This window comes from Lemur catta, chromosome 8 (genome assembly GCF_020740605.2).
Source record: "Lemur catta isolate mLemCat1 chromosome 8, mLemCat1.pri, whole genome shotgun sequence".
Lineage (NCBI taxonomy): Eukaryota > Metazoa > Chordata > Mammalia > Primates > Lemuridae > Lemur > Lemur catta.
The window spans coordinates 19,305,313-19,329,582 of NC_059135.1; the positions used below are offsets into that span (position 1 = coordinate 19,305,313).

The 24,270-nt window shown below is 43.7% G+C and overlaps 1 protein-coding gene across 1 annotated transcript in view; it reads left to right on the forward strand.

Moving 5' to 3' along the window:
• Positions 1 to 23,892, forward strand: part of MREG (melanoregulin) — a 52,689-nt gene extending 28,797 nt beyond the window's left edge. The window contains exons 3-5 of the mRNA XM_045559265.1: positions 20,943 to 21,033; positions 22,301 to 22,464; positions 23,217 to 23,892. Of these exons, the coding sequence (XP_045415221.1) occupies positions 20,943 to 21,033; positions 22,301 to 22,464; positions 23,217 to 23,351 (390 nt within the window). The 3' untranslated portion in view covers positions 23,352 to 23,892. The remainder of the gene's footprint in view (positions 1 to 20,942; positions 21,034 to 22,300; positions 22,465 to 23,216) is intronic.
• The last annotated feature ends 378 nt before the right edge of the window (positions 23,893 to 24,270 follow it).

Here is a 24,270-nt window from a genome sequence, read left to right on the forward strand (position 1 = left end):
AATGGAGATAAAATCCACAGCAGTCAGATGTGTTGATAAGCCCAGGACACGCCTCAGGGACGTGGCCTTTTATCCATTTGCTCCGGTCTGTTTCCCAGCAATCACCTAAAATTTTGGGGACTCTGAGGAGAGCTAGGAGTGGGAATGGCAACAGCTTGTGAGAAGGGACACAGTGTCTAGTCTTTGAATCCAACCTTGGCAGTCTGTGAAAATACATTCAAAAAATACTCTTTGTAGTCTTAAGGCGCATGTGCCGTTATCTGTCTACAGTCGGCAAAATGTCGCTATTTCTTCTAATGGGAGTGACTGCAGTACATGCTCGTGAGCCATTATCTGTTTGCTTCTCCAGGCAGAAGTTCGGAAGGCATGGGCTTCGGAGTAGGACGAAGCTCCGCAAAGAGGTATTTGTGACCAGTAAGGCGGGCAGCCTTTGTGTGCAGAACCATTGTGCCTGCCGTCCTGGGCTCCCCTCTTCGCTCCTGGAGGGCCCCTCTCCTGACATCATCCAGCCTCCAGGGTCCTTGTCATGCTGCCTTCTGGCTATGCCCCCTCAGTGGGCTCCTTACCAAGTCTAACTCTCCCTCTACATACCCCCACCCTCAAATTTTTTCTCCCATTTCTTTCACCCAGTTAAATGTCCATTTACTCTTTGTAGGCTTAGCTTAACTGAGAGTTTTAAAAAGCAGATATTAGGAGAAAACCAGACGAATTCAGTGTGGGGTGTGAGAGGCTGATGAATTTAACCTGCTTTACAATTTTGAAAGAGGAATGTGTGAACCCAAAGTCATTGTAATTGTTGAAATGTGAGGGAGAGGAGAAGTTTTCTGAACAAAGAGGCCAATTCAGCCCAGCGCTTTCTTGCCAGACTTCCAGATACATCCGTGGATAATGTTGCTGCAGTTTTTCCTGAATTGGGTTTGGAGCAGCCTCATCACCTTGGAAACAGTGCCAGAGGCCTGGGATCCAGGATTCCCAGGAAGGAGACTGGGTCCTGAAGGTAGAGGTCGTGGCACTGGGGGAGTCAGCTGGATCCTTTTCCCCAGCGATCTTGTGGGGCCCAAGGACTGAAATGTTCGGGGGGGTGGGGGGACCCTGGCGCGAGTGGGCGGTCAGTGTCTGACACACCTTTGAGTTGTGTGATAGGAGAATGTGGGCACCTAACTGCCGGTGCCCAGATGTCTTTCCCCTCCGACGGGTCAGGTGAGGCAGGGTGTTTGAGAAACCATCGCCCTCCTCGCTGGCAGATCCTTGGCTGATGTTGAAACACTGACTGTCGTCATACACGCCACCTGTTCCTCTGCCCTAGTTTCCAAAGGTCTTCTTGTTCTCTCGTTTCTGCTGCTTCTAGTTCCTTTGGACTCTTGTTCCAGCTACAGAAAGTTCAGAGCAGGGCTGTGTAAAACTGCCAGGAAGGGCAGCAAGCTGAGCCTCTGCTCCTGTGAGCCATCCTTGCAGGACACATTCACCTCCACCCGTCTGTGCCTGGCTTTATGTGAACCTCTCACCTGACACAGGGTAAGGGCTGGCCATTTAGAGCAGCAGTCCCCAGCCTTTTTGGCACCAAGGACCAGTTTCACGCAAGACAATTTTTCCATGGATTGTGGGTTGGGGGGAAGTTTTCAAGATGATTCAAGCACATTACATTTATTGTGAAACTCAGATCATCAGGCATTAGATTATCATAAGGAAAGCACAACCTAGATCGCTCCTCATATGCGCAGTTTACAGTAGGGTTCACTCTTCCTGTGAGAATCTAATTTGCTTGATCGCCACTCACTTCCTGCTGTGTGGCCCGGTTCCTAACAGGCCACGGACAGACACCCGTCTGAGGCCCCAGGGTCGGGGGCTGCAGATCGAGAGGAACTAGCATTTCATTGACTCCTCAGTCCTCACCTTAATACTTTAATCCATGACACGGTGTTTATCTTTTTTATGTGTTTTGAAGTGAGGTTTGGGGAATAAAAAGCACCTGTGGGTATATAGAAACTAGAGAGAGCACTTACTGAAATGTTTCAGAATGCTGGTTTTCTATCCTCCAAGCGTGGATAGCAGTTGACACTATTGGTTTTTAACCCATTGTGGCAGGTGACGCTGTGCTTGTCATATCCTAGTAATTAATATTTGCACAGTGCCTGTCTTTACAGACCCTTCACACATAACATTCCCGCTTCACAAGCCTGTGGCACTGGCAGGGCGACTGTCCCCCATTTTACAGTTGGTGAAACTGAGGTCACTGAGGCTGAATGACTTGTTAGTCGGGGGTGGAACAGGGACTCAGACCCAGAGCCCATGCCCTCTCCACACTGCTGTCCCACTCTGTTGGCTGTACAGGGCATTAAGAAACTTTTGTTGGAATAGGCTGGGGTCATCGTCCTTTCATTGAGAAGTCTCAAAGTGGAAAAACTCCTAGTTCACAGATGGATTTATTTGTTTCATTTTGTGAGTTCAAAATAAAAAATACATTCATCTTGTGGGTGTATTAGTTTGCTAGGGCTGACGTACCAAAGTACCATGAACTGGGTGGCTTATACAACTGAAACCTGTTGTCTCAGGTTCTAGAGGCTGGAAGTCTGAGGTTAAGGGTCAATTCCCTCTGAGGGCTCCAGGCCTCATCCTTGGCTTGGAGATGGCCGTCTTCTCCCTGTGCATGTCTGTGTCCTAATGCCCCTTCTTATAAGGACACCAGTCTCATTGGATGAGGACCCACCCTAATAACCTCATATTAACTCGATTCCTTCTGTAAAGATACTATCTCCAAATAAGGTCACATTTGGAGTTACTAGGGGCTACAAGGCAACAACATAGGAATTTTGGGGGGACTCAGTTCGACCCATAATGGTAGGCATGCCCTTGATAAGATCAAAAATAGTTATTTCTTTAGTATAGCAGCACATAAAGGACTTACCCTCAGGGAGCTTGCATTCTACTGAGGGGAGACAACAAATAAGCAAATAAATATAATGTAATGTCAGGTAGTAATAAGCACTTTGAAGAAAAATGAGACATCACAAGTGGTAAGAAAGTAACTCTGGACTGGGGAGTCCTGAATGAGGTGAGGGAGAGAGCCTTGTGAAGGGCATTCCAGGCGGAGGGAACAGCAGATGCAAAGGCTCTGAGGCAGCAAAGAGTGTGGTGCGTGCCAGGAACAGCAGGAAGGCCAGTGTGGCTGCACAGAGCCAGCAGGGGAAGGAGCGGTGCCGACAGACACTGGAGAGACTGCAGGGACTGGGTCATGAAGGGCCTGCAGGCCAGACTGAGAATTTTTAACTTTGTCTTAAGACAGATGGGGAGCGTGCGCTTTCAAACTGCACAAGTAGAAAACACTTATTTGTCCCTTTGCAAGATTTTTTCCTTTCCCTCCAGCCCCTGTTACTCCCAGTCTAAGAAGCTTACATTCATTCCTTGGGAGTCCTGAGCAGGCCTGGCCTTAAACCGGGTCCCTTCTACAACCCCCGCTCCCCACCACTGGGAGACAGTTCTTCATGGACCTGACCGTCTTTGCACATGTCGTGAGCAGAGGCACTGTCTGTCCTTTGTTCTGGAATGTTTCTCCAGGGATGTTTCTAGCACGCACAGCCCTGGGAGGTGGATGTAGCATCTCCCTGTGGCGCAACAGGCAGGCAGGTTTATGGCCCTTTATGAAAGATACGGGTTTCCTAAGTCAGAGCTTCTCTTCTGTCACGCAGCCTACTGCGTGTGCAGCCTTTGTTCCTCTTCACCTTTCTGTGTGGCAGCTGGGGCTCACAGAAATGGCATAAAAGAGGCTGATTGGGGAGTCTTGTGACTTTTGCCAGCACCCATGAAATTGGCAGGAGGACTTGTTAGCTTGTAAGGGGGGTAAAATCTCAGATGCTTCGCAATTCTTGACACCCTTAAACAGCTTCTGTACTGGCATTGTGGTGACTGAGATCTTGATCATGGGTCAGTGCTTGGGCTTATGTGTGTGGTTTTTAAGTTTTTTTCCGTTATCTCTGGAACTCTCTCCCCACCCAGTGAAATCTAGTAGGAAACCAATAAAATGAAAGCTTCTCTGAATGCCATAGAGGTAGGAGCCTAGATCTCCCCGTCTTAGGCAGCTCCTCAAGCATCTGTGGAGAAGCGGCCCAACATGGTTTCAAAAACACTGTGTTGAGCTACTGAAGGCCCCTTTAAAACTCAAATCTGGTGTCTGGGAAGAATAAAATATTAAACTCTGATCAGAGATAGATTATTTATGTTGTAGCAGAGAAATTAATTTACTAGTTATTAATAGGTCAGCACAAATTAGTTTGTCGAAGGACTGGGATCCAGTTTTAAATAAGTTTTGACTGTAGTTTGTGGAGGGGAAGGTTGGGAGAGGGGGCACTGCCGCAGGGGGCATTCAGGCGGGGCTGGGAAGTAGAGGGGGGAATGCTAGAGGGTAGTACTGAGAGGATAGTAGATGGTAAATAAAATCAGTTTTGAACTACTTGGTTTCCTTGGTCATTAGGATGCAGTCAAGGTGCCCCGTTAGCCTTGCTTGGGGCCAGGCAGGGGGAGAGAGGCACCTTCTTTCATGTGTGTTTTACGTTGGTGCTCTGTGTGAGACAGCATTTGAAAAAAATTACTCTCCTGGTGAAGCAAGGTTGAAAGCTCATCTTTTTCACTCTCTTACCTGGGGCTCTGGGAATGGGTGTTAAAAAGTAAAACAGGTGCTTATTTCCTCGAGCACAAGGAGGAAGGTGGCTCATCAGAAAAGGATTCTTGGGGTTCAGGCCCAACTCCGCTATAATATATTTTTTAAGATTTACCCTTTATATTTTATTTTGTTTAAAAAATTTTTTAATTTTTGTGGGTACATAATATTTGTACACATTTATTGTTTTTTGACTCTATTGCTAATTTGCTGTGTGACCTTTGGCTGACGCCTCAACCTCTCTGGGCCTGTTCTCTCATCTGACAGAAGGGAGGTATGGAGGACATGATCTCAGACGTTCCCATATTTAAAAGCCTATGAACTGTGGAGCAGGGATGTGGCTTTTAACCCAAGAAATATTAAATATTGTATTTCTATGTGTTTGCCTTTTTAAGAAGCCAGACCTCATTCATGCCTTTTGAGCAGGATGTATGTACTGGACCTAGAGTAGAAGTTGGGAGCATTTGTCAGAGTAAAAGAGGTGGATTTAATTCTTCCATGCTATCTTTCCCTTCACATTCAGGACGAACTATGACCCCGACACCAAATCTAGTTTGCCACATATTTTTATTAGAACACAGTCATGCCCTTTTTTTTTTTTTTGTTTGGAGACAGGGTCTTGCTCTGTTGCCCAGGGGATCAGAGTTGGATCCTAGCTCATTGCAGCCTTGAGCCCTTGGGCTCAAGTGACCCTCCTACGTCAGCCTCCTGAGTGGCTGAGACTACAGGTGCACACCACCATGCCCTGCTGATTTTTCTATTTTTTTTTATAGAGACTAGGTCTCGCTATTGCCCAGGCTGGTCTTGAACTCCTGGGCTCAAGCAATCCTCCTGCCTCAGCCTCCCAAAGTGCTGGGATTACAGGGTGAGCCACTGTGCTTGGCCCTATTTGGTTTTATATTGTCTGTGGATGCTTTTGTGCTACAATGACAGAGTTGAGTAGTTGTAACAGGGACCTACAATACTTACTGTCTGGCTCTTTACATAAAAAGTTTGCTGGTCTCTACTTGAGGCCACCCAAGCTTTGCCTTTTGTTTGGTGCTTAGTAGATTTGGCCCAAATGATTGTGTGCATTTAATTTTTTATAAAAAAGGAAACATAAGCAACCCCTTTGAGGCGGGCTTTCTGTGCCCACTGATTTATGATACTTTGGTAGGAGAGATCCTGTTTAGAAACTGAGAGAATCTTCTAGCTATTTCATTTATGGGTGTAAAGCATTTTTTATTTACTGATGATTCCTTTTTCTTTTGAAAAATGACTATACAGTGACCTATTAAAAAATGCACTGATATTTTCAAATATGTTAAAATGTACCCTGTCTTGGAATAGTGCCATACCACTGTTTTCCCTCTGCATTCTGGGATTTTAAATCTACAGGAATTGTGTTAAGGGCTTTATTTGGACTCATTAGAGGCTACCATGTTGATACAGAGGCAGGCAGATGACTGATGGGGCAAAGGTCTTGAGAACTGCAAATGGCTGCTGAATTCAGGACTCATTAGGCAGCTTCCTAATTGGCTTGGCAAGGAGTCATTCCCGTGTCTATAATAGCCAGGAACGACTATAATTATAACCAAATGTATTAACCAGTGAGTTTCCAGGCAATTCCAGGCCTGCCTGGGCTTAAGTGATTATTTTGCCTTGAGGCTTGTGCCATCAGATCATGCTTTAGGCTTTGTGAGAGAAAAATCCGGTGCAGTGTCTGCAGCTGAGTCGAAGAGTCTGGGAGAGTGAAAATGGACAGCCAATGAGATACTGGATTGTAAAGGAAAATATTTTGCAAGGATTGAATTTAAATAATAACTCCCAGCTGTTAAAGGAGCCCTCTTGCCATTGACAGGCAACAGAGCGAGCATCCTGTCCCTCTTATGAAAGGGTCCGTGTGACTGGGTTTGTTCATGGGGACACTGTGCTCTCGATGTGCTTGTCATGATTAGGGAAACGGGTTAGTTTGTGGCTCCATGTCTTAAAAAAGGATATAGGTAATTTAGAGAAGGTCTACGATAGACAGTGAAAATATGGAAGAATTAAAAAGTGGACATCAAATGGTAGGGGTGGGGTGAGCAAAAAAGCACATCGTCAAGTCAGATTCACATGGATCACAAACCTTATCCAGTATCGAGCTTTACTAATAATTTCAAAGATGCATGCAATTGAGGGGCTCAGATGAAGCAGCGAGGTCTGGGCCGTTGAAGATATCTCCCTAGAACCCCCTTTTTTTCTCTGGACTCGGAATGCTAGATAGGTCTAAGCAAGGTACACGGTGCAAAGCATTTCAGTTACACAAAAGCTCCATTTTATACCCCTCATTATTTTGTAGTACACATGACATGCTTCAGGGAGCCATGCCTCGAAGATTTGGTATGTCATGATTCTAAGAAATCCTTTGGCCAGAGACATCGTGCTAAGGGCAGTCTGTAGATGAGGTTTCTTCCTCCTAGTGAAGATCATTAGTCTCATTATCTGGAGGTTCAGTTGATGAGGAAATTAGGGTCACCTACCTTCTTTTCTTTTTCCTGGGGGTATCCATCCCCCGCCCCCGCCCCACATTCCCTTTAGGTAAATGAATGAATCACAGACCTGTTGCTTAAACTCCTTCCTCCTAGGAAGTGACCATGAAAAGGAATGATTCAGTGCCAAGCAGACATAATCAGCTTGACAGCTTTCAAGTAAAGAAAAGCAATTATAAGTAGAGTCAGTAGTGATAAGGTATCCTGGAAGAGTAATTACAAAAAGGGTTACCCACCACAATAAGAGGTTTTTGGGTGAAAGAACGAAAAACGGTCAGATTTCTGGGGTTGTTGATTAAAAAAAAAAAAAGCACACGATAACTTCCTAATTTCCTTTTTCCCTTCCTCCATCCCTGCCTGCATGTCCCCTGCCCATCTCCGACCAATGCCTTCCCCCCAGCCTCTTCAGGTGGCCTCAGCTCTGCTGGGATCCCTGTCCTCGTCATCACCTTGTTCTCGCTCTGTCTTCCTGCTCCCTGTCGGCGACCTCCTCTCTGAAGCTGGCAGAGATCCTGGAACAGAGAGTAAATGCCCCACAGAAGCAACAGTGCTTTCAGCTAAATACTGACACGTGCACGGGAACTTGCAAGTTTATCAACAGGACTTTGGGCATAACAGAATTCATTGAAATCAGATGAGCTAAGCTTTGTGCGTTGCCATCCAGAACATAGTAAATACTTTTCTAAATAAATTCAAATTACAATAGTACCTATACCTAGACTTTCCCATTTTTGAGGTCACTGGACACTAGATTAGGTTAACAAAAGAAGCTGTAAAAATAATCTTTCTTCGGGATTTTAAAGTTTCTGTTCTGATTATAAAAGGACATGAGCATTGTGGAAAATTTGGAAAATATAGGAGAAGAAATAAATCACTCCTACATAATCCTACCCCGAGATAAACACTATTATACTATTTTATTGAATTTTTCTTCTGGTATATTTTAAGGTAAATATATATATTTTTATCTTAATATATATTTATTATATTTTATCTTTATATATATCCTAAATATATAAAAGTTTCAAAATTTTGTTAGTCAAATTTATCTTTTCTGTTGTCTTGGAAGTCTTTTAAAAGTCTTTTAAAAGTAATAAGACATTTGTCTAAGTGTAGCTATCAGTTAAATGAGATTATGGATTTTTATATACTGAAAGACACTCTTCAAATAAAAAGAGCGTAGAAGAGGGGGGAATCATCACCTGCACTGTCACCTGGAGAGAACCTGCAATTCTGAAGGGCCCACACGAGAGTGTTTGCTGGTGGTACTGGGCTGAAGAGGTGTTGCTTTGCAGATGTGGCCACACTTTGAAATTAATTGAGTATTATGTTGTCGAGAACAGCACTGTCCAATAAAAATACCATGCTAGCCACATAAGTAATTTTAAATTTTCTAGTAGTCACATTTAAAAAAGTAAAAATAAATAGGTGAAATTAAATTTAATGTTTTATTTCACCAACTGTATCTAAAATTATCATTTCAACATGTAATCAATATAAAAAATTTTTTTTTTTTTTGAGACAGAGTCTCTCTCTGTTGCCCGGGCTAGAGTGAGTGCCGTGGCGTCAGCCTAGCTCACAGCAACCTCAGACTCCTGGGCTCAAGCAATCCTCCTGCCTCAGCCTCCCGAGTAGCTGGCACTGCAGGCGCCCACCACAACACCTAGCTAATTTTTCCTATTTTTAGTGGAGTTGGGGTCTCGCTCTTGCTCAGGCTCGTCTCGAACTCCTGAGCTCAAGTGATCCTCCCTCCTTGGCTTCCCAGAGTGCTAGGATTACAGGCATGAGCCACCGTGCTCACCAATATAAAAACTCTTAATGAGAGATTTTACATTCTTTTTTTTTAAGTATTCAGAAATTTGATACGTGTTTTACACATACAGCACATCTCAGTTTGGATAGCCACACTTCAGGTGCTTAGTGGCCACGTGTGGCTAGCGGCTGCCGTGTCGGCCGGTGCAGGTCTAGGGGCCTGATCTTTAAGATGACTTCTAGACCCTGGGTGCAGACAATCCATTGTTAAATCTAAACTTTGGTCACCACTTTGAAGAAGCTGCCTTCCTTCCTCAATGGTACATACTTTAATTGAATGAACTCGCTGTTTTTGCCTCGTTAGAAATTTAAGTCCTTCTTTCCTCTCATGAGCAGGAATTTAGTCATATTATCTTTTGCCTTTGGTGACAGCAACTCATTGTCCCTCTTCCCTGCGGCGTCTGGAGCCCCGGAACCCTGCGTTGGTTCCAACTAGTTGCTTCGGAATAACAATGTCACATGGAAGACTCCAAGCCCCAGTTCTTCCCACTGGCAGTCAGCATCAGCAAAATCACAGCCTCGGTCTGGCCTTTCCAACCCTAAAGCTGTGCATGGGCTGGAGCCCCTCAAATTAGAGGATACTAGCTGGAGTCTCATTGGTTAGCCCCTTTCTGTGGCTTTGCTGGCACACTTCTTCGGCAGCAGGAGCTAGGGAGCTATCCCTTGGCTTAATCTGGTTAAAACCAGATAAAGAATTAGGTCAGGGGCCTCTGGCTGCAAAGAATTCCGTTTCCAGAACTCAAGCAGAGCTGTGGAATAAAAATAAACTGCGAGAGTTGGACAAGCACTAGTCAGCCTTCGCGTTTGACTGGTTTCAGGTCAAAACTCTAGCTCTGATCGGGATCAAAACAGAGGAATATGGCAAAAGGCAGTGGAACTGCATTAGCGTCCAGGGTGTACATGGGCTGTTCCAAGGTGCTCCAAGCAGTAACTCCAGGATGAGATTAATATTTGGGGTCTGAGGCTCTGCATGGTGTGTAGAGATGAACTACACTGAAATTTCACTAGATTAATCTTTTAAGTATCAGAGCATCTGGGAGGGGGCCTCAGGGCAGCAGGTTGGTCCTAGGCATGGAGGCATCATGAACTCCTCTAAGACCCGTATTCCTCTGGGATTCAGAGAAAAAGGACAATTTGATAGCTCTGGAAGGTCAGGAAGGAAGAGACCCAGATGCAGATCTGTCACCAGAAGCTGGTTCTCACCTCACTGGATAGGTATATCCGATAAAGCCTGGAGAGAGATACCACATCAGAGTTTGACCTACCCAGGTTAAAATGCTCATTTCCATTGGCTCTGGTTACCTTTCTTAGAGCGAGTGCTCCATGGTGATGAGATGTCCGGGCTGAAGCAATAAAGCCAACCCACGCTGGGAGCTGCTGAGGGCCCCTCCAAGTCCTGGAGCTCCCTCGGACCTAAGTGCCTCCCTGGGCACAAGCCCCTCCTGGCCTCACTCCCTGCCACCCCAGCGTTCATCTAGTCTGATGCTTATCCTCTAATACACTGAGTTTCTCTGCTCTGTCATTTGATCCTTTGCCATTTGGGCTGATGTGGGGGCAGACAGATAATGAGTGCACCAGCTGTCTAGGAACTGTGAAATACAATCCTATCTTTCCCACGTGCACACCATGCCTGGGGGAAGGAGAAAACGGGCTTTGATAGTGCTGAAAGACGATGCCCTCCCGGGCAGGTGGCCTGACACTGTCCAGGCCCAGGTATGTTTAAAGGAAGCTCTGAGCTTCCTCTGCATAATCAACTGTCCGCCCCCTTTCCTACCAAGTCTCTCAGCCTGCACCTTGCACAGGAATCTCGTGGCATTGACCTTCCTCCTGCTGCGGGGCAGTGTGGAGGGTGCTGGTGAGGGCAGCTGGAGAATGGACCCAGCACTCCAGAGGCCACTTTTGGAAAGAAAGTTCCTGTATGTTATGTTGCATTTCTGTCTTTGTGTCCTGGTTTCCCCACTGTGGCTGGGAAAGACAATATAGTGGGCAAATTGTGGGCCTAATCGAGTGGCAGCTTAGAGTAGTAAGAAGAGCATGGGCTTTGGGGTCAGACAGACTTGAGTTTAAATTTTAGGCTCCCCACTTAGCAGCTGTGAGATCTCGGCTGAGACATTGAACCTCCCAGACCCAGAGCTTCATGTAACACCTCTCCAGAAAGGGATCCATAGATGACACGTGGGGTGCCTGGGACCATGCCTGCCACACAATGCACCCTCAATAGTTATGATTTAAAGAGACATATCCAAAAAGTACTTTTCAAATATCTAACACTTGATCAGGCATGGGGTGGAAGAGGTGGATGGATCATTTTGTTTTTATATCACCTTTCTTGAATTATTCCGTTTTCCAAAAATATTGGAATCAAAATATCTTTATTATATAAACCAGCCTCATTCAGAATCAGCATGGATTGTAGCCCAAGTGGCTTTTTAGAGTAAGATTTAGTGCTGCTTTTTACATTGAAAATAGGCGCTCAACTACTGGCAGAACATGGCTTTTATATGCATCATCTTGTGCAGTTGAGTTCGGCAAACCCGTCGGAGGACCTGCAGTGTGCAAAGGACTGGGCAGGACATGGATGAATCCAGGTTCTTCTGTCCAAGTAGCCTACACTCTAGCAGTGAAGGAGACATTACAAATAACTATAGTATAACAATATCTGTGTAGTAAATAATTCTACATCAGTTTTCATAAAGGGCTTGAAGTTCAAAGGAAAAAGCAGTTAAGAAAGGTGGTAAGAAAGGTGGAGGCTGCTTAGAGGTGAATGCATTTGAGCTGAGCCTCCAAGGGTGAGTAGGATGTAAGTCAAAGAGGATGGGGACATGAGTGCACATGGGCAAAGGCACGCAGGTTCAGAGGATGGAGTGGGGGTCCCAAGTGTCAGGGGCGTGTTGTGCGTGGAGGGCTGTCATTGGCAACAAGACCAGAAAGGTCAGATCATGGGTAGGCTGTTCGGGATTGAGAGTAAAGTGGGAACCACAGAAATTTGGGGAAGGGAAGTGACCTAATCTCATTTTTAGGAAGTCAGGAGGCTGGGAGAAGATTGGGGAATTTAGCTTTTCGCAGCCATTCAGGACGATTAAAGGCACAGGCGGTGGGAATAGAACAGAGGAGGAATCTTGTGCAGAGGGACAGTCAGCAGGACGAGGTGCCTGATTTGAAGGTGGGGTGAAGGGGACATGAGTGGGATGGAGCTGGCTTGGTGGAGGGTGGAGGAGCAGCCTGGTGGGGCTCGTCCACGTGTCAGCGGCCTGCCCACTGGAGACATCCAGCAGAAAGATGGACACTGAGACCTGGAGATGAGGTTTAGGGACAGGACCAAAGAAGGAGGCTTGGAAGTCACCAACAGGGAAGTAGTGACAACAGGAGTTGAGACGTTAGGGAAAATTATCTAGCAGGGCAGGGATGAGAAGAGGGCCTAAGATAGAACCTGGGGAAAGAATTACGAGGAGGAAGAGACAAAGGAGGGAGAAGCAGCAAGGAAGAGGAGCAAGTGAGGAGGATCGGCTGGAGGATGCACTTTAGGGGAAGCAGATCCCAAATCTCAGGCCTGCTGCTGACTTGACTCTGGGCAAGATCCTGAACCTCTCCTCTGCAATACAGGGGAAATAATGCCCATCTCACCGGAGGGCGGAGGACTCACTCCCTGTGGTACTGCCTGGGCACGATAAATGCTCATTCCTTTTTCCCTTTGCCATAGAAACCTGGAAAGGCATGTTGGGACGAGAACAGCTACCATGATTAAATGCTTTAGGAAGGTGAGGGTCTTGGGAAAGGACTGTGAAGCCCACCTAGGTTCGCTAGTGGGATGGGAGGGTGGGGAGAGTACCTTACTCCTGAGGAAGGCAGAGGGCCAGGGGCTGGTGACAAGCGAATGAGAGGAGGAGAGCTCGGCGGTGGGGACTCCCCCTTTAAGCCACTTGGCAGGTGAAGGGAAGGATGGAAAATGGCTGCAGCTTGAGGAGGTGAAGGGGTTAAGGGAAGGGTGTGGGGGCGCCTGCATCAGTGAAGCTGTCTGTCACGGTGAGAAAAGCGAGCTAGTTCCTTACAAAATCCTCTTTCTCTTGGGTTTGGCATATGAGGTCAAGCATTTGGGTGTCTGTTCAAATGTGCCGGCTGATTAAGTCGGGGAGGAGGAAGCCCGTCATGTGAGCGAGTGAGGCTGTGGTTTGCTGCTCTGTGGGAGGCTCTGCTGGGCTCTGAACCGGGCGTTCTCGTAACCCTGTGATCTCGCAAGCACGGGAGAAGGGTGCAAGCTCTCCGGGGAGTCTTCCAGGGAAAGGCTTCCTCTTCACATGAGAGGTGGGGCCTCCAGGGAGAGAGCAGAGGGGGTCCCTTGGGGAGTCCTCCCCAGGGGTCTCTCAGTCCGGAAGCCCAGCTGCAGAAGAGTATGGGGGAGCCTCACTCACTGCCCTCCCTGCGGCGACAAGCACAGCTCAGTCCACAGTGTTCGCCTTTTCTCCTCCGTCCTTAGAATCTAGACCTCTGCAGGTTCCACCACCCTCCCCACCCCTGCTTCCTGGAGGGAATGGTTTGCCTTGTCTGACTGGCCCAGGGCGGAAGTGGAGGCAGGTGGCGAGGGGCGGAGGAGGAAGGGATGGCCAAGGTGGGGCGTTGGGTTTGCCCTTCACCGTCTTTGAGGAGGAAGAGCAGAACTGAAGTCTCCAGAGAAGACCCAGAGCACTATGTCCCAGGGAATCGCTGCTTTAGAAGAAGAATGTTCTTGTGTTTGGCAGCATTCTTGCCTGGACACTGGGAATACTTGGCCTCTAGAAAAGTTCTGATTTCTCCCCAGACTTCAGTTGTGTCGTCCTGGTTTCTCCTCAGGTGCAGCTGCTGCAGCTTCAGGTTGGCCTCGTCTGTGATCAGCTGCTCTCTCTGCCTCTGCTTCTTTTCCTCCCTTCCTGCCCTGCCCACCCTCTCCCTTCCTGCTCTCAGGGCCAGCGGCGTGTTGGTGGTACAGATGGGCTGCCTAGGTTTGTAACCCCAGCTCCTCACCTAGTTTGGAACTCCAGCTCCTCACCTACTGCTGTGTGTACCGGGGCAAGTTACCTAACCTCTTCGAGCCTCAGTTTCCTCATTCTTAAGATGGATTATGATAGTATCCATTTCATAGGGTAACACATCACAGTATGAGGATTAGTGGAGTACATATATGTAAGGAGCTTAGCGAGCAGTGCCTGGGAAGTAGTAAATGCTCTAGGAATATTACCTCTCTACCTATCATCGTTTGTTTATCTATTATCTATCTATTTTTTGCAAATGCCTTTAATTCCTTTTTGGATTTTGTCAGGTGATAGAAAAATATATGAAAGAGCCTGTAGAAATTATAGAAGCTACATTTCTAGAAATTAAAAATGATATAGTATATTTCTGTCTGAAATATAGAAATCATACTTTACCATTCCAGTCATTATCTTACAGAGCTTCATTCCTACTAGAAAGTTCCTCCTCACATTGATCTTCTCTCTCGTGACTTCCACCTGTTAGTCTTAGTCCTGCATTTTGGAGCTCTGCAATTTAGAAAAAGAAAAAAGGAATCCTTCTTCCATATAGCACTGCTTAAGTTTGAAGGATGTTTGTCATGTCCTTCAAAGTCCTCTGATTCCCAGATCTGCCAGCTGGGTCACCATGGTATGGTTTCCAAGCACTGCGCCATCTTAGTTGCTTCCTTCCTGGCTGCCGGCTGTTTGACAAAATCTCTTGAAAGGCAGTTTCCCCAGGTGTTCTGTGAAGAGAACACTGATTGCTGCTTCCTTTCGGGCAATGCTTCTATGAATGCAGTATAATATTATGTGATTTTGGGGGGGATACATTTTCATTCCTTTTTAAGATCCTTGTGCTATTCATTCTCTGTAAGCCCAGTGCTGTGCTTGGCACCGGCTAGGTGCCCAATGAATGCAGACTGAATGCCATATGTTGAGTGGATTTGACACTTTTGGTTTATCCAAACCCTGGGCCTCTCTTTCACATGACCTGCTGTGTAGGCAGGTCCCTGCATCTGGTGCTTTGGCTGTGTTGATTTTTTTCAGCCTAAAAATAGGGTATTTTAATTTATTCCAAATAAATTTTGACCTTCAGGTTTTATACTTCATAGGGCTTGTTATATGTTTCCGATCATGATGCTCATTCCATGTATTAGTAATTCTTCCTACTTTTATGATCTTTGACTTCACCATGTCCCTGGTAAAAATGATGATATGCCCTGAAACTGAGCCCCCGTCCGTGGGGCAGTGCTGGAGACCTTTCTCCACACTGACATCCACAGCTCTGAGGACACTGCAGTAGCTGCAGAACTGCCCTGGTCTGCTTTATCCGTCTCGAATTCCTCTGTGAAAGGCACACGTGAGAGGATTTCTTAGATGCATGTTACAATCCAGACTCCCACCTTGTACTACGTGTCTTTCTCCTTCTTATCTGATATTTCCCACTACCTTCAAAATGGGAGAAGACTAAACTGTAGAAGCAGTCAATACGATTTCTCTTTTAGAGAATCCCTCTTTGTTTTAAGTAGAAAGCGCCATAAGATGATGTGAATTGGTGAAAACTGAAAGGAAAGAGATGAGTTACTATGTTCAAAGAATTCATTTTACTAAGAAGCCAGTACTTTCAAATAAAAGTATTTACTGTGCAATTTATAGCTCTCTGATGTGTTTAATTTTTGTAATGCAGTTTTGTTATCATCCCGGTTGTATGGAGTCTTCCTTTCATGTTACTGTGGTTTCAGTTCAAGTGGAAATTCCCAAACGGTTGCATATAGTGCACGATACCCTTGGGTGCTTAATACTTTTTGAGGTGATATTGTAAAGAATGACTAGGAAGGAAAAAGCCATAAGGAATAGTCTAGTTTTAAGGCACATTGAGGAAAATATTATAATTTTAGAGGGGACCTATTTTCTATAAAACAAATGTATATTCTGTTTTTATCTATACCAGATGGTCAAAAAGTCAAATTAAAGAAGGATCCAAAATCTTATATTCTAATACAAAATGATTGCTAAAATGTATTAAGTGAGAAGTGCAGGGTATAGTATACTACCATTTTGGGGGAAAAAAGTGGAAGGATATAGAAAAAAATCAGTTACATTAGTTACCTATAGAGAGGACATCCATGGCTAGAGCACAGAGCCTTTAGTACTCTTCAAATTGTGAATCATATGAATGTATTACCTAACTTAAACAAACAATAAATCTATAAGAAAAAAGAAGCTGAGTTTGGGGAAGCAAGAATAAGTACTCATTCTTTCCTCTTTCTTTTTTTAAAATGGTATATACATTTTGGAATTACATGCTCTTAGGTTTGAATTCTGGTTTAACTGCCACTGGCAGTTGGGCATGGGGCAAGTTACATAAATTCACCAAAGTGTCCTCTATAACATTTGAGAAAGACCCCTCTGGTTGGTTCTTCTGTGCTCATCAACTGTAATAAGGACCCTTTCAGCCTCGGTATGAACATCTTCCTCTGAACATGGTTTTTAACCATCCAAGAAAGACAAAAGACAAGGTCATCTTAATGCTTGGGCTTCAGATGGCGAATAGATTTTGGCTCAAAGTTATTATGAATCGAAAGTTAACTTTGAACTGATCATTAGATCCAGCCAGAAGGATTCAACATGTCTTCATAAGGGCATTGAATGGTTAAGGCAATTGGGTATAAGCCAACTGGATATAAGCCACCTCTTTCCCCTGTTATAACAACAGTGTTGTGAGAGTGAGAGACTCTGCTCTGCTAGACAGAATTCAGGGGAGGCACCATAGAGTGAGCCCTGCATACGGACAGGGGCTGCTGGTATATCTGTGCCATTGCCTAGATGCTCTTGGGACAGAAAGATTGGGGTCCAGGCAGAGCCATTAACATGACATCCTTTGTAGATCATATCCATTCCTGCCATTTGTGACAACATGGATGAACCTAGAGGTTACTGTGCTGAGTGAAATAAGCCAGATATAGAAAGACAAATATGACTTGATCTCACTTATATGTGGAATCTAAAATAGTCAAACTCATACAGAGAGTAGAATGGTGATTGCCAGGGGGTGGGGGTAGTGGGGAACTGTTGGTTAAAGAATCAAATGCTCTTAATTTTGTGCATGAAAAAGTGATCTGAGGAGCTTAAATCAGGACTCAAGGTCAAGGCTGGCTCATGGGGAATCAAAAGCTGGAGGAGAAGTGGCTGTTGATAGTGGCAGGACATTGAGCTTTTTCTGCCTTTCATGTTGTTGCCTCAACCTTCATATCTAGTGGTTCTAATCTGATTTGGCCAACAGCTGAAGAGAACAACCTCAAGAATTCAGCTATCAATGTTTTCAGGAATTCATTTTCAATCATATGTTTTTCAATTTGACTTGGTTCCCAGGTATCTTATGAAACTAGATCTGTATTATTTCTTTTGCTACACCTTTTCTAATTTACCCATTGTTAAAGTTCAGAGCCACAGCTTCACATTGACCACAATATATTATTTCAGAAATTATAGGGAAATAAAATATTCTTTTAGAAAATAAGACTTTATCTTCTGACATCTATTAGAATTGAAGTCACTTGTAAAGAATATTTGGTGATCTTTGTTGTTTTCAAATTATTTGTCTCAAGCTTAAAAAGTAAATTATTACAACTTAAAAATTGTAGGAGGACATCAGAAGATTTGCTCTTCTCTAATACCAGGGAGTAGGGGAGTTAGTTTTTTTAGTTGTGGAGTTTGCACATCACCACTTCTCATTTGTCACATTTAGATTCTATTCTTTAGGGTCATATGTTTAAGAGGAATTCACATTCTTTTCTTAACCACTTATTTTATCAAATACCAATTCTTAGTTAAAACCCTACCCAAGCTTCTACTGGTTTTAGAGCTTTAAATTTTGCACAAAACTTCCAGATCCTTTTATATATGACCATCCATGATTGTTCTGTCAAAAGAAGACAGTTATACTACGTATGTATGAAATCTACAGTTTCATTCTACTAATTTTAAAAAGCACCTATCATATGAAAGTTGTCCACAAGCCACAGTAGGAGAAGGTGGGATCCAAAGATGGGCCAGCTATGAATCCATCCTTAGCAGATCTTTAAATCTCATGTCGATTATTAGCTATATGTTGCTTCCCCATCAAGTGTTTTATTAGAGTAGCAGACACTGAATGAATTTGTGTAACATTCAGTGTTGATACTTAGGAATAGCAAAATGACTGACAGATGGACAGCAGGAAGGGAAAGGTTTAGAAAAAGTCCAAAGCCTGGATGATCCAATGATGGATGGGTCTCTGAAAAATAGAGATTTGGATGCACTTGGAGAGAAGAGGGTCTGAGGCATCGGCCTTAGGAGCTAAAAGAAAAATTATTAGAGACCTTTAATTGCAAGTTAATGAAGCCACCTAGTGGTGTGTTTAGTAAATTAAGGTTGTGTGAACATAGGAAGCAGATTGTGTGGGTTTCTAATCAAGAGTGACTGAGTCTGGTCACTTTTCATTAAGTCCAGAAAGCAGGGTCATTTTCATTGAGGATAAGCATGGTGTGGCTCTGTCTAATATTGTGTTTATGCTGTCGTCTTTTTATCTAAAAGGAGTTAAGATAACTTAAGTGAAAGTATAGTAGGATAGCACAAACTAGAAGAAAGTGAGGAATAAAGAGAAAAAAATATATGAATAAAGACATAAAATGTAGCCAGAAATTGTAGGAATTAAAAAATAATTGCCCAATCCTGTATATTTTCCATGAAAGGATGTTTTCCACCTAAGAGTGGAAACTGATGACTTACAAAATTCACAAAATTCAGAAAGATGAAGCAATTTTTAGGAAAAGTAAAATCACATCTAGTGCTAAGAGTAGAAAAATTTGTTTTCTAGAGGTTGCTCACAAATGGGATACTACATAATGTAGTGTATCATGTCTTCCATCCTCATAGAAGAAATAATTCTGAGTCTTGGAGGATTGCTTCTTACTTGTGCCTGCACTGATTTGGAGAAGAATGTTCAGCAACCTCCATTCTGAGGACTTGTATTAACTCATTTGAACCTCACAATAAACCAATGAGGTGAGGTAGTTTTATTATCCCCATATTGGAGATGAGGCAGTTGAGACACAGTGAGGTTAAGAACATCCCCAAAGTCAGGCTGTTAATAAACAATGGAGCTGGGATCCAAACCCGGACCCAATCTGCTATCTTGAATGCCAGTTAAGTACAATAATGCTCATCCAGTGAAAACAGCAATACTTGAGTTTTTTCCTCCACAACTTATACAGTCTGTGGGGGATGAGATAAGGATGCTTTAACATGATGCTAAAGATGAGGCCAGAGTTGCATGTTTCTGTCCCTGACTCCAGTCACCACACACTTGTGCACATGCGTGTGCATACATGCTTTGGTCAGAAAAAGAGGACTAGGAAAGAGTACTCAAACTCACCACTTCCTGACTTCTAGAAAACAGCTGAAAGTCCATGCCCTGTTGATGGCATATCCTCAGATACAAGATCTAAAATGCAATCGTAACAAAACACACTTTGTTTTGCTAGCTTTTCTTTTTCAAAATGGTGTCTGTGAACATTTGTGAATGGCAGCCAAACTGATTTTTCTTAACCAGCCATGAGCAAGGCGAGCCTTGAAAGGAACTTAGTAGGGAAATAATGGTATCACTGAAATATTTTCAGTTATAGGAGTCAAAGTATCATATAATTTGGGTCTTAAATTGGGCATTTAGAATGATGTTCTTTTAAGCTGTGCATTAGGGTAGCTGTGTGGCTAATGTCTTTGCTAAGAAAGACGAAAGGTATGCTCTATAAAATGACTGTTTTATATCGACAAGGCTCCTTAAAAATAAATTTTCATGACATTTTAAAGGAACACTTATCTCCATGAAGATTCTAATGCTCCTAAAAGATTTAAGTTCTTTACTGGGGGCAGCATGAAACACATAAGGCTGATAAGGAATTTTCCAGAATGATAACCTTTTAGTAGTTTTGCTGAATTCTTGACAGATTCATCCTATCAAAGGAATATAAATAAAAAAGATCAGTGCTGAGATATGGTGATGGAAACACTGGCTAGGTTTCAACTGCCTTGGGATTCCCAGGTCTCCTTTATTCTGACAACAAAAAAAGCAGAGATTCTTTGTGTGTCAGTTTCCTCATGAACTTTGGAGCCAGATTTGGGTTCAAATGCCAATTCTGATACCTGTTAGATGGGTGATACTGGATTAGTCAATGAAACTCTTTGGGTCTCAGTTTCTTCATCTATAAGATGGATTTAATAATACATGGATTGTATTAGTGCCCACTGTGTGCAGGTGTTGTGCTTTTGCATACCTTCAGTCATTTTTTTTTTTTTTTTTTTGAGACAGAGTCTCATTCTGTTACCCAGGCTAGAGTGCCGTGGCATCAGCCCAGCTCACAGCAACTTCAAACTCCTGGGCTCCAGCAATCCTTCTGCCTCAGCCTCCCAAGTAACTGGGACTAGAGGCATGCACCACCATGCCTGGCTAATTTTTTCTATATAGATTTTTAGTTGTTTAGCTAATTTCTTTCTATTTTTAGTAGAGACAGGGTCTTGCTCTTGCTCAGGCTGGTCTTGAACTCCTGAGCTCAAATGATCCACCGGCCTCCCAGAGTGCTAGGATTACAGGCGTGAACCACCGTGCCTGGCCCCTTCAATCTTTATAATAGTCTTAAATGGAATATTTACCATTTTTAACCCCACTTTACCGGTGAGATCACCGAAGTTGAGAGGATATATAGCGTGAAGAGTTTCAATAGGATGATTCATGTGAAGTGCCATATCACTTGGTCCAGAAGATTCTCCAGAAATGGCAGCTAATAGTATTCCTATCAACTTTATCGAATCCAGCTCCTTTTCTTTTAGGCATGCTTTGAAGATTAATGAAAGAGGAACCACATGTTTAAGCAACATGAAGTTTAGGAATGAGATAGAGGTTTAGGCCAGAAGGTATAAAAGCAAATTTTTATTTTCCTACAGGAGTGGCAGAAACTCAACTATGATATCTATACCCTGCGGCAGATTCGAAGGGAAGTGAGAAACAGATGGAAACGCATTTTAGAAGATTTAGGTGAGTCTGGAAGAAATTGTAAAATGGTAAAAATAAGTAGTTGTGATCATTACTCTTCACTTGCTCCACCATGGTTTTTAGAAAAGGAGTGTCAGTAATTTACTAATTAAGGCTACTGTGGACTAATTATTTTCCCAATCTTGCCCTTATATCCTCAGGGATAAACATCTGATACTTATGTTGTCACCAGCCCATGTCTTGGGGACACACTCTGCCATGTGTTACTCCATCTGTCCCCCGTATAGGGCAGCGCAGGGCAGTGCAGTCATGTGGGCATCACCATTGACTTTTCTGGCACTGCACATTGATTGGATTAGATGAGGGTGATTGGCCAATTAGTAATAGCTTTATAGGATGAGGCAGGTTTGGAGAAATAAACAGGAAAACTCAGTGTAGATTTCAGAAGATGTAAAAGGAAGAAAAGCTTCAAAGTTGGGAAAATACATATGGCATTAAAGTAGATATCTACACTAATGGTTAGTGGTTAATGGTAATGGTTTTTCCTAATTCTACCAGGATTGTGATGCAGTGAACATGGCTCCCACGCCATAAAATGAGCTTGTTTTAATGTTTAGAAAATGAATTGGTCTACTTTGAAGTCCTTAATCATTCTGCTTGGAAAGAGAACATGACACCCTGGCATCATAACTTTTCAAACGTGGGGTGCCACATTGCTAGCCCCTGTTGCCTTAGTTGGGATGCAATGGGACGGGATGGGACCTCTGCCCTCCTTGCTCACCCAATACTGTTGTGAGCTAATAGTCTCCTTATAATGTAAGTTACTCTAAGCAGGTTTAAGTCTTTGAGTTTTTTACGCCTTTGGGTGAGTAAATTTCAGCAGCTGGCCATATTGCCCTGAGCAAGGAAATCTGGGCCTGGAGAAGTAGGGCCTGAAGGGTACCACTTTGCAGGTTGGAGGCAGGTGGGAGTTCTGGGGACAGGGGAGAAAGTGAAGAGTAGGGAGGACTGGAAAGAGGGCTTCAAACCAAGGTAAAGGCAGGAAGCAGCCAGTGGATGAGTATCTGAGGCTCCAGGTGAAAAAGTAACAGAGAAAGTTAGATAAGAAAAAGCATCAACAGAATTTAAAGACCCCACGAGTCACATTGAGCTGGGCAGCAGTACACAGAGTAGTGCCTCTGGCTTCAGTTTTCTGATGTTTGTACAGAATCCACATTGGGGTCCCTCCTTAATCTCCTGCAGGGACATATTGCAGGACAGTCGTTACCTTGGGACTACTTTACACGAGGGACAAATTTTTCTACCTTAGGTTTCCAAAAGGAAGCAGACTCTTTGTTGGCAGTGACTAAACTCAGCACCATCAGTGATTCCAAAAACACAAGGAAAGCTCGAGAGATGTTGCTAAAACTGGCTGAAGAGACCAATATTTTTCCACCAAGTTGGGAGCTCTCAGAGAGATATCTCTTTGTTATGGTAAGTGGATCCCTTTTGTCATCTGCCCTAATTTTGCTTTACATTTGCCTTTTCTATTAGTCCACATACAGTAAGTCCTCACTCAACGTCATCGATAGGTTCTTGGAGACTGCCACTTTAAGTGAAGCAATATACAGCAGGTCCTTGAATAATGTTTTGTTATAACATTAATGAGGAAAAAAATAATTGGTTTTGTTATATGTCATTTGGCTTAAAGCTGTAGTTTCCAAGAACCTCTCAGTGATACTAAGTGAGGACTTACTATACTCCCTGTTCCAATACTAACAGCAGTGCTGCAGTATGAGGGGGCAGGTGATGCTGGCGTTATATGCACTGGTTTCCGGTGCATCAGAACCATCTGAAGAGCTTTAAAGATTCAGATTTCTCGATTGCACCTAGACCCACTGAGGCTTGAGTTCTGGCTCGAGACTGTATTTTTCAGCTGATTCTGCTGCATAGTCTGCTTTTTGAACCATTTGTAGGTCCAAGAGATGTGAGAAGTATTGTTTATATAATCTAAGACTGAAAAATAATTTGAATGGACTCTAAGAGAGGTGCAGTGTTTCTTGGATAATGTAAATAAAGGATTAAGGTGTGTCTGTGAATTTGCTGAGAAAAAGTTAATAAATGTTTTACTTGCTCCTAATGATTTCCAAGGTGAGTTTTGTTGTTGTTAGACTGATTTTCCCGTTGACATGTCTGCATTCCCATCTTGGCAACACTTATTTGTTTTGTTCTATTTTTTTTGGCAGGACCGTCTCATTGCACTCGACGCTGCAGAAGAGTTCTTTAAAATTGCCAGTCGAACTTACCCCAAGCAGCCTGGCATCCCATGCCCGGCAGATGGCCGGAAGGAACTGCGCTACCTTCCATTTCCAAGTCCCTAAAAGGAGGCTCTGCGGCAGGATGGGAATTCTTCCACCAGGGCTCAACAGCCAACCAAAGTTGAACAATTGCACGTAGAAGAGAGTGAGCAAACAGGAGGTTTGCCAAGTGAAAAATGATTCTGAATCCCACAAAAATATAAGGTCTTCATGAGGACCCTCCTCTGAAATGTTCAGGTTGCATCAAAACACTCTGGTGATCCTACATCTAGAAAGAAAGTTGAAGAGTTGGTCAGTGGGATGGTTCTTCATGGTGATTACATTCCAAGAGCCCATTGCCCCAGGTTTAGTTTTGGTTGTACAATAAGCTCTGAACATTAATTCTATTGAGAGAGTGGAATTTTCTAGTGAATCAAAAATACTATTTATAGAAAGAGCTATCATTGAGCCCAAAGATGGATTACCCATTTAAAAATAATTATTATAAAGTATAGGCTAACCCCCAAATAATACTAGGCATTATGTGGCCTCTCTTTGATTTGGAAAGACCTGCAGAACCTTGGAGGGTGACAAGGCATCATTTTAAGCATCAGTTATGATTATTCAAAAGTGTAGACACAGAAGATACCAGAAATAACTAGGAGTGCCGCTCGGAAATCAGTTCCAAATAGAATGAGCCCAAGCAGAACTTCCTGCGGCTACACGTAAAAAGTTCTGTTTTCACTTACGGTACGTGCATCTTAAATTCCTAACATTATTGATATCTGGTTACCTCATTTTTGCATATTGTCCGTTTTTATTCCAAAAGCCCTTGACATTTTATCTGGGATAGCATCTGTAAACTGAAATATTTGACATCTATTTCCCTTTCTTTAATCTGTTTCTGACTTATTGGCTGAGAGTTGCACCTGCCTGGGGACCTTTTGTGCAGACTTGCAGCTATGTGGGCAGTGTTGCATCGAAGAAGGTCATTGCTGGATTT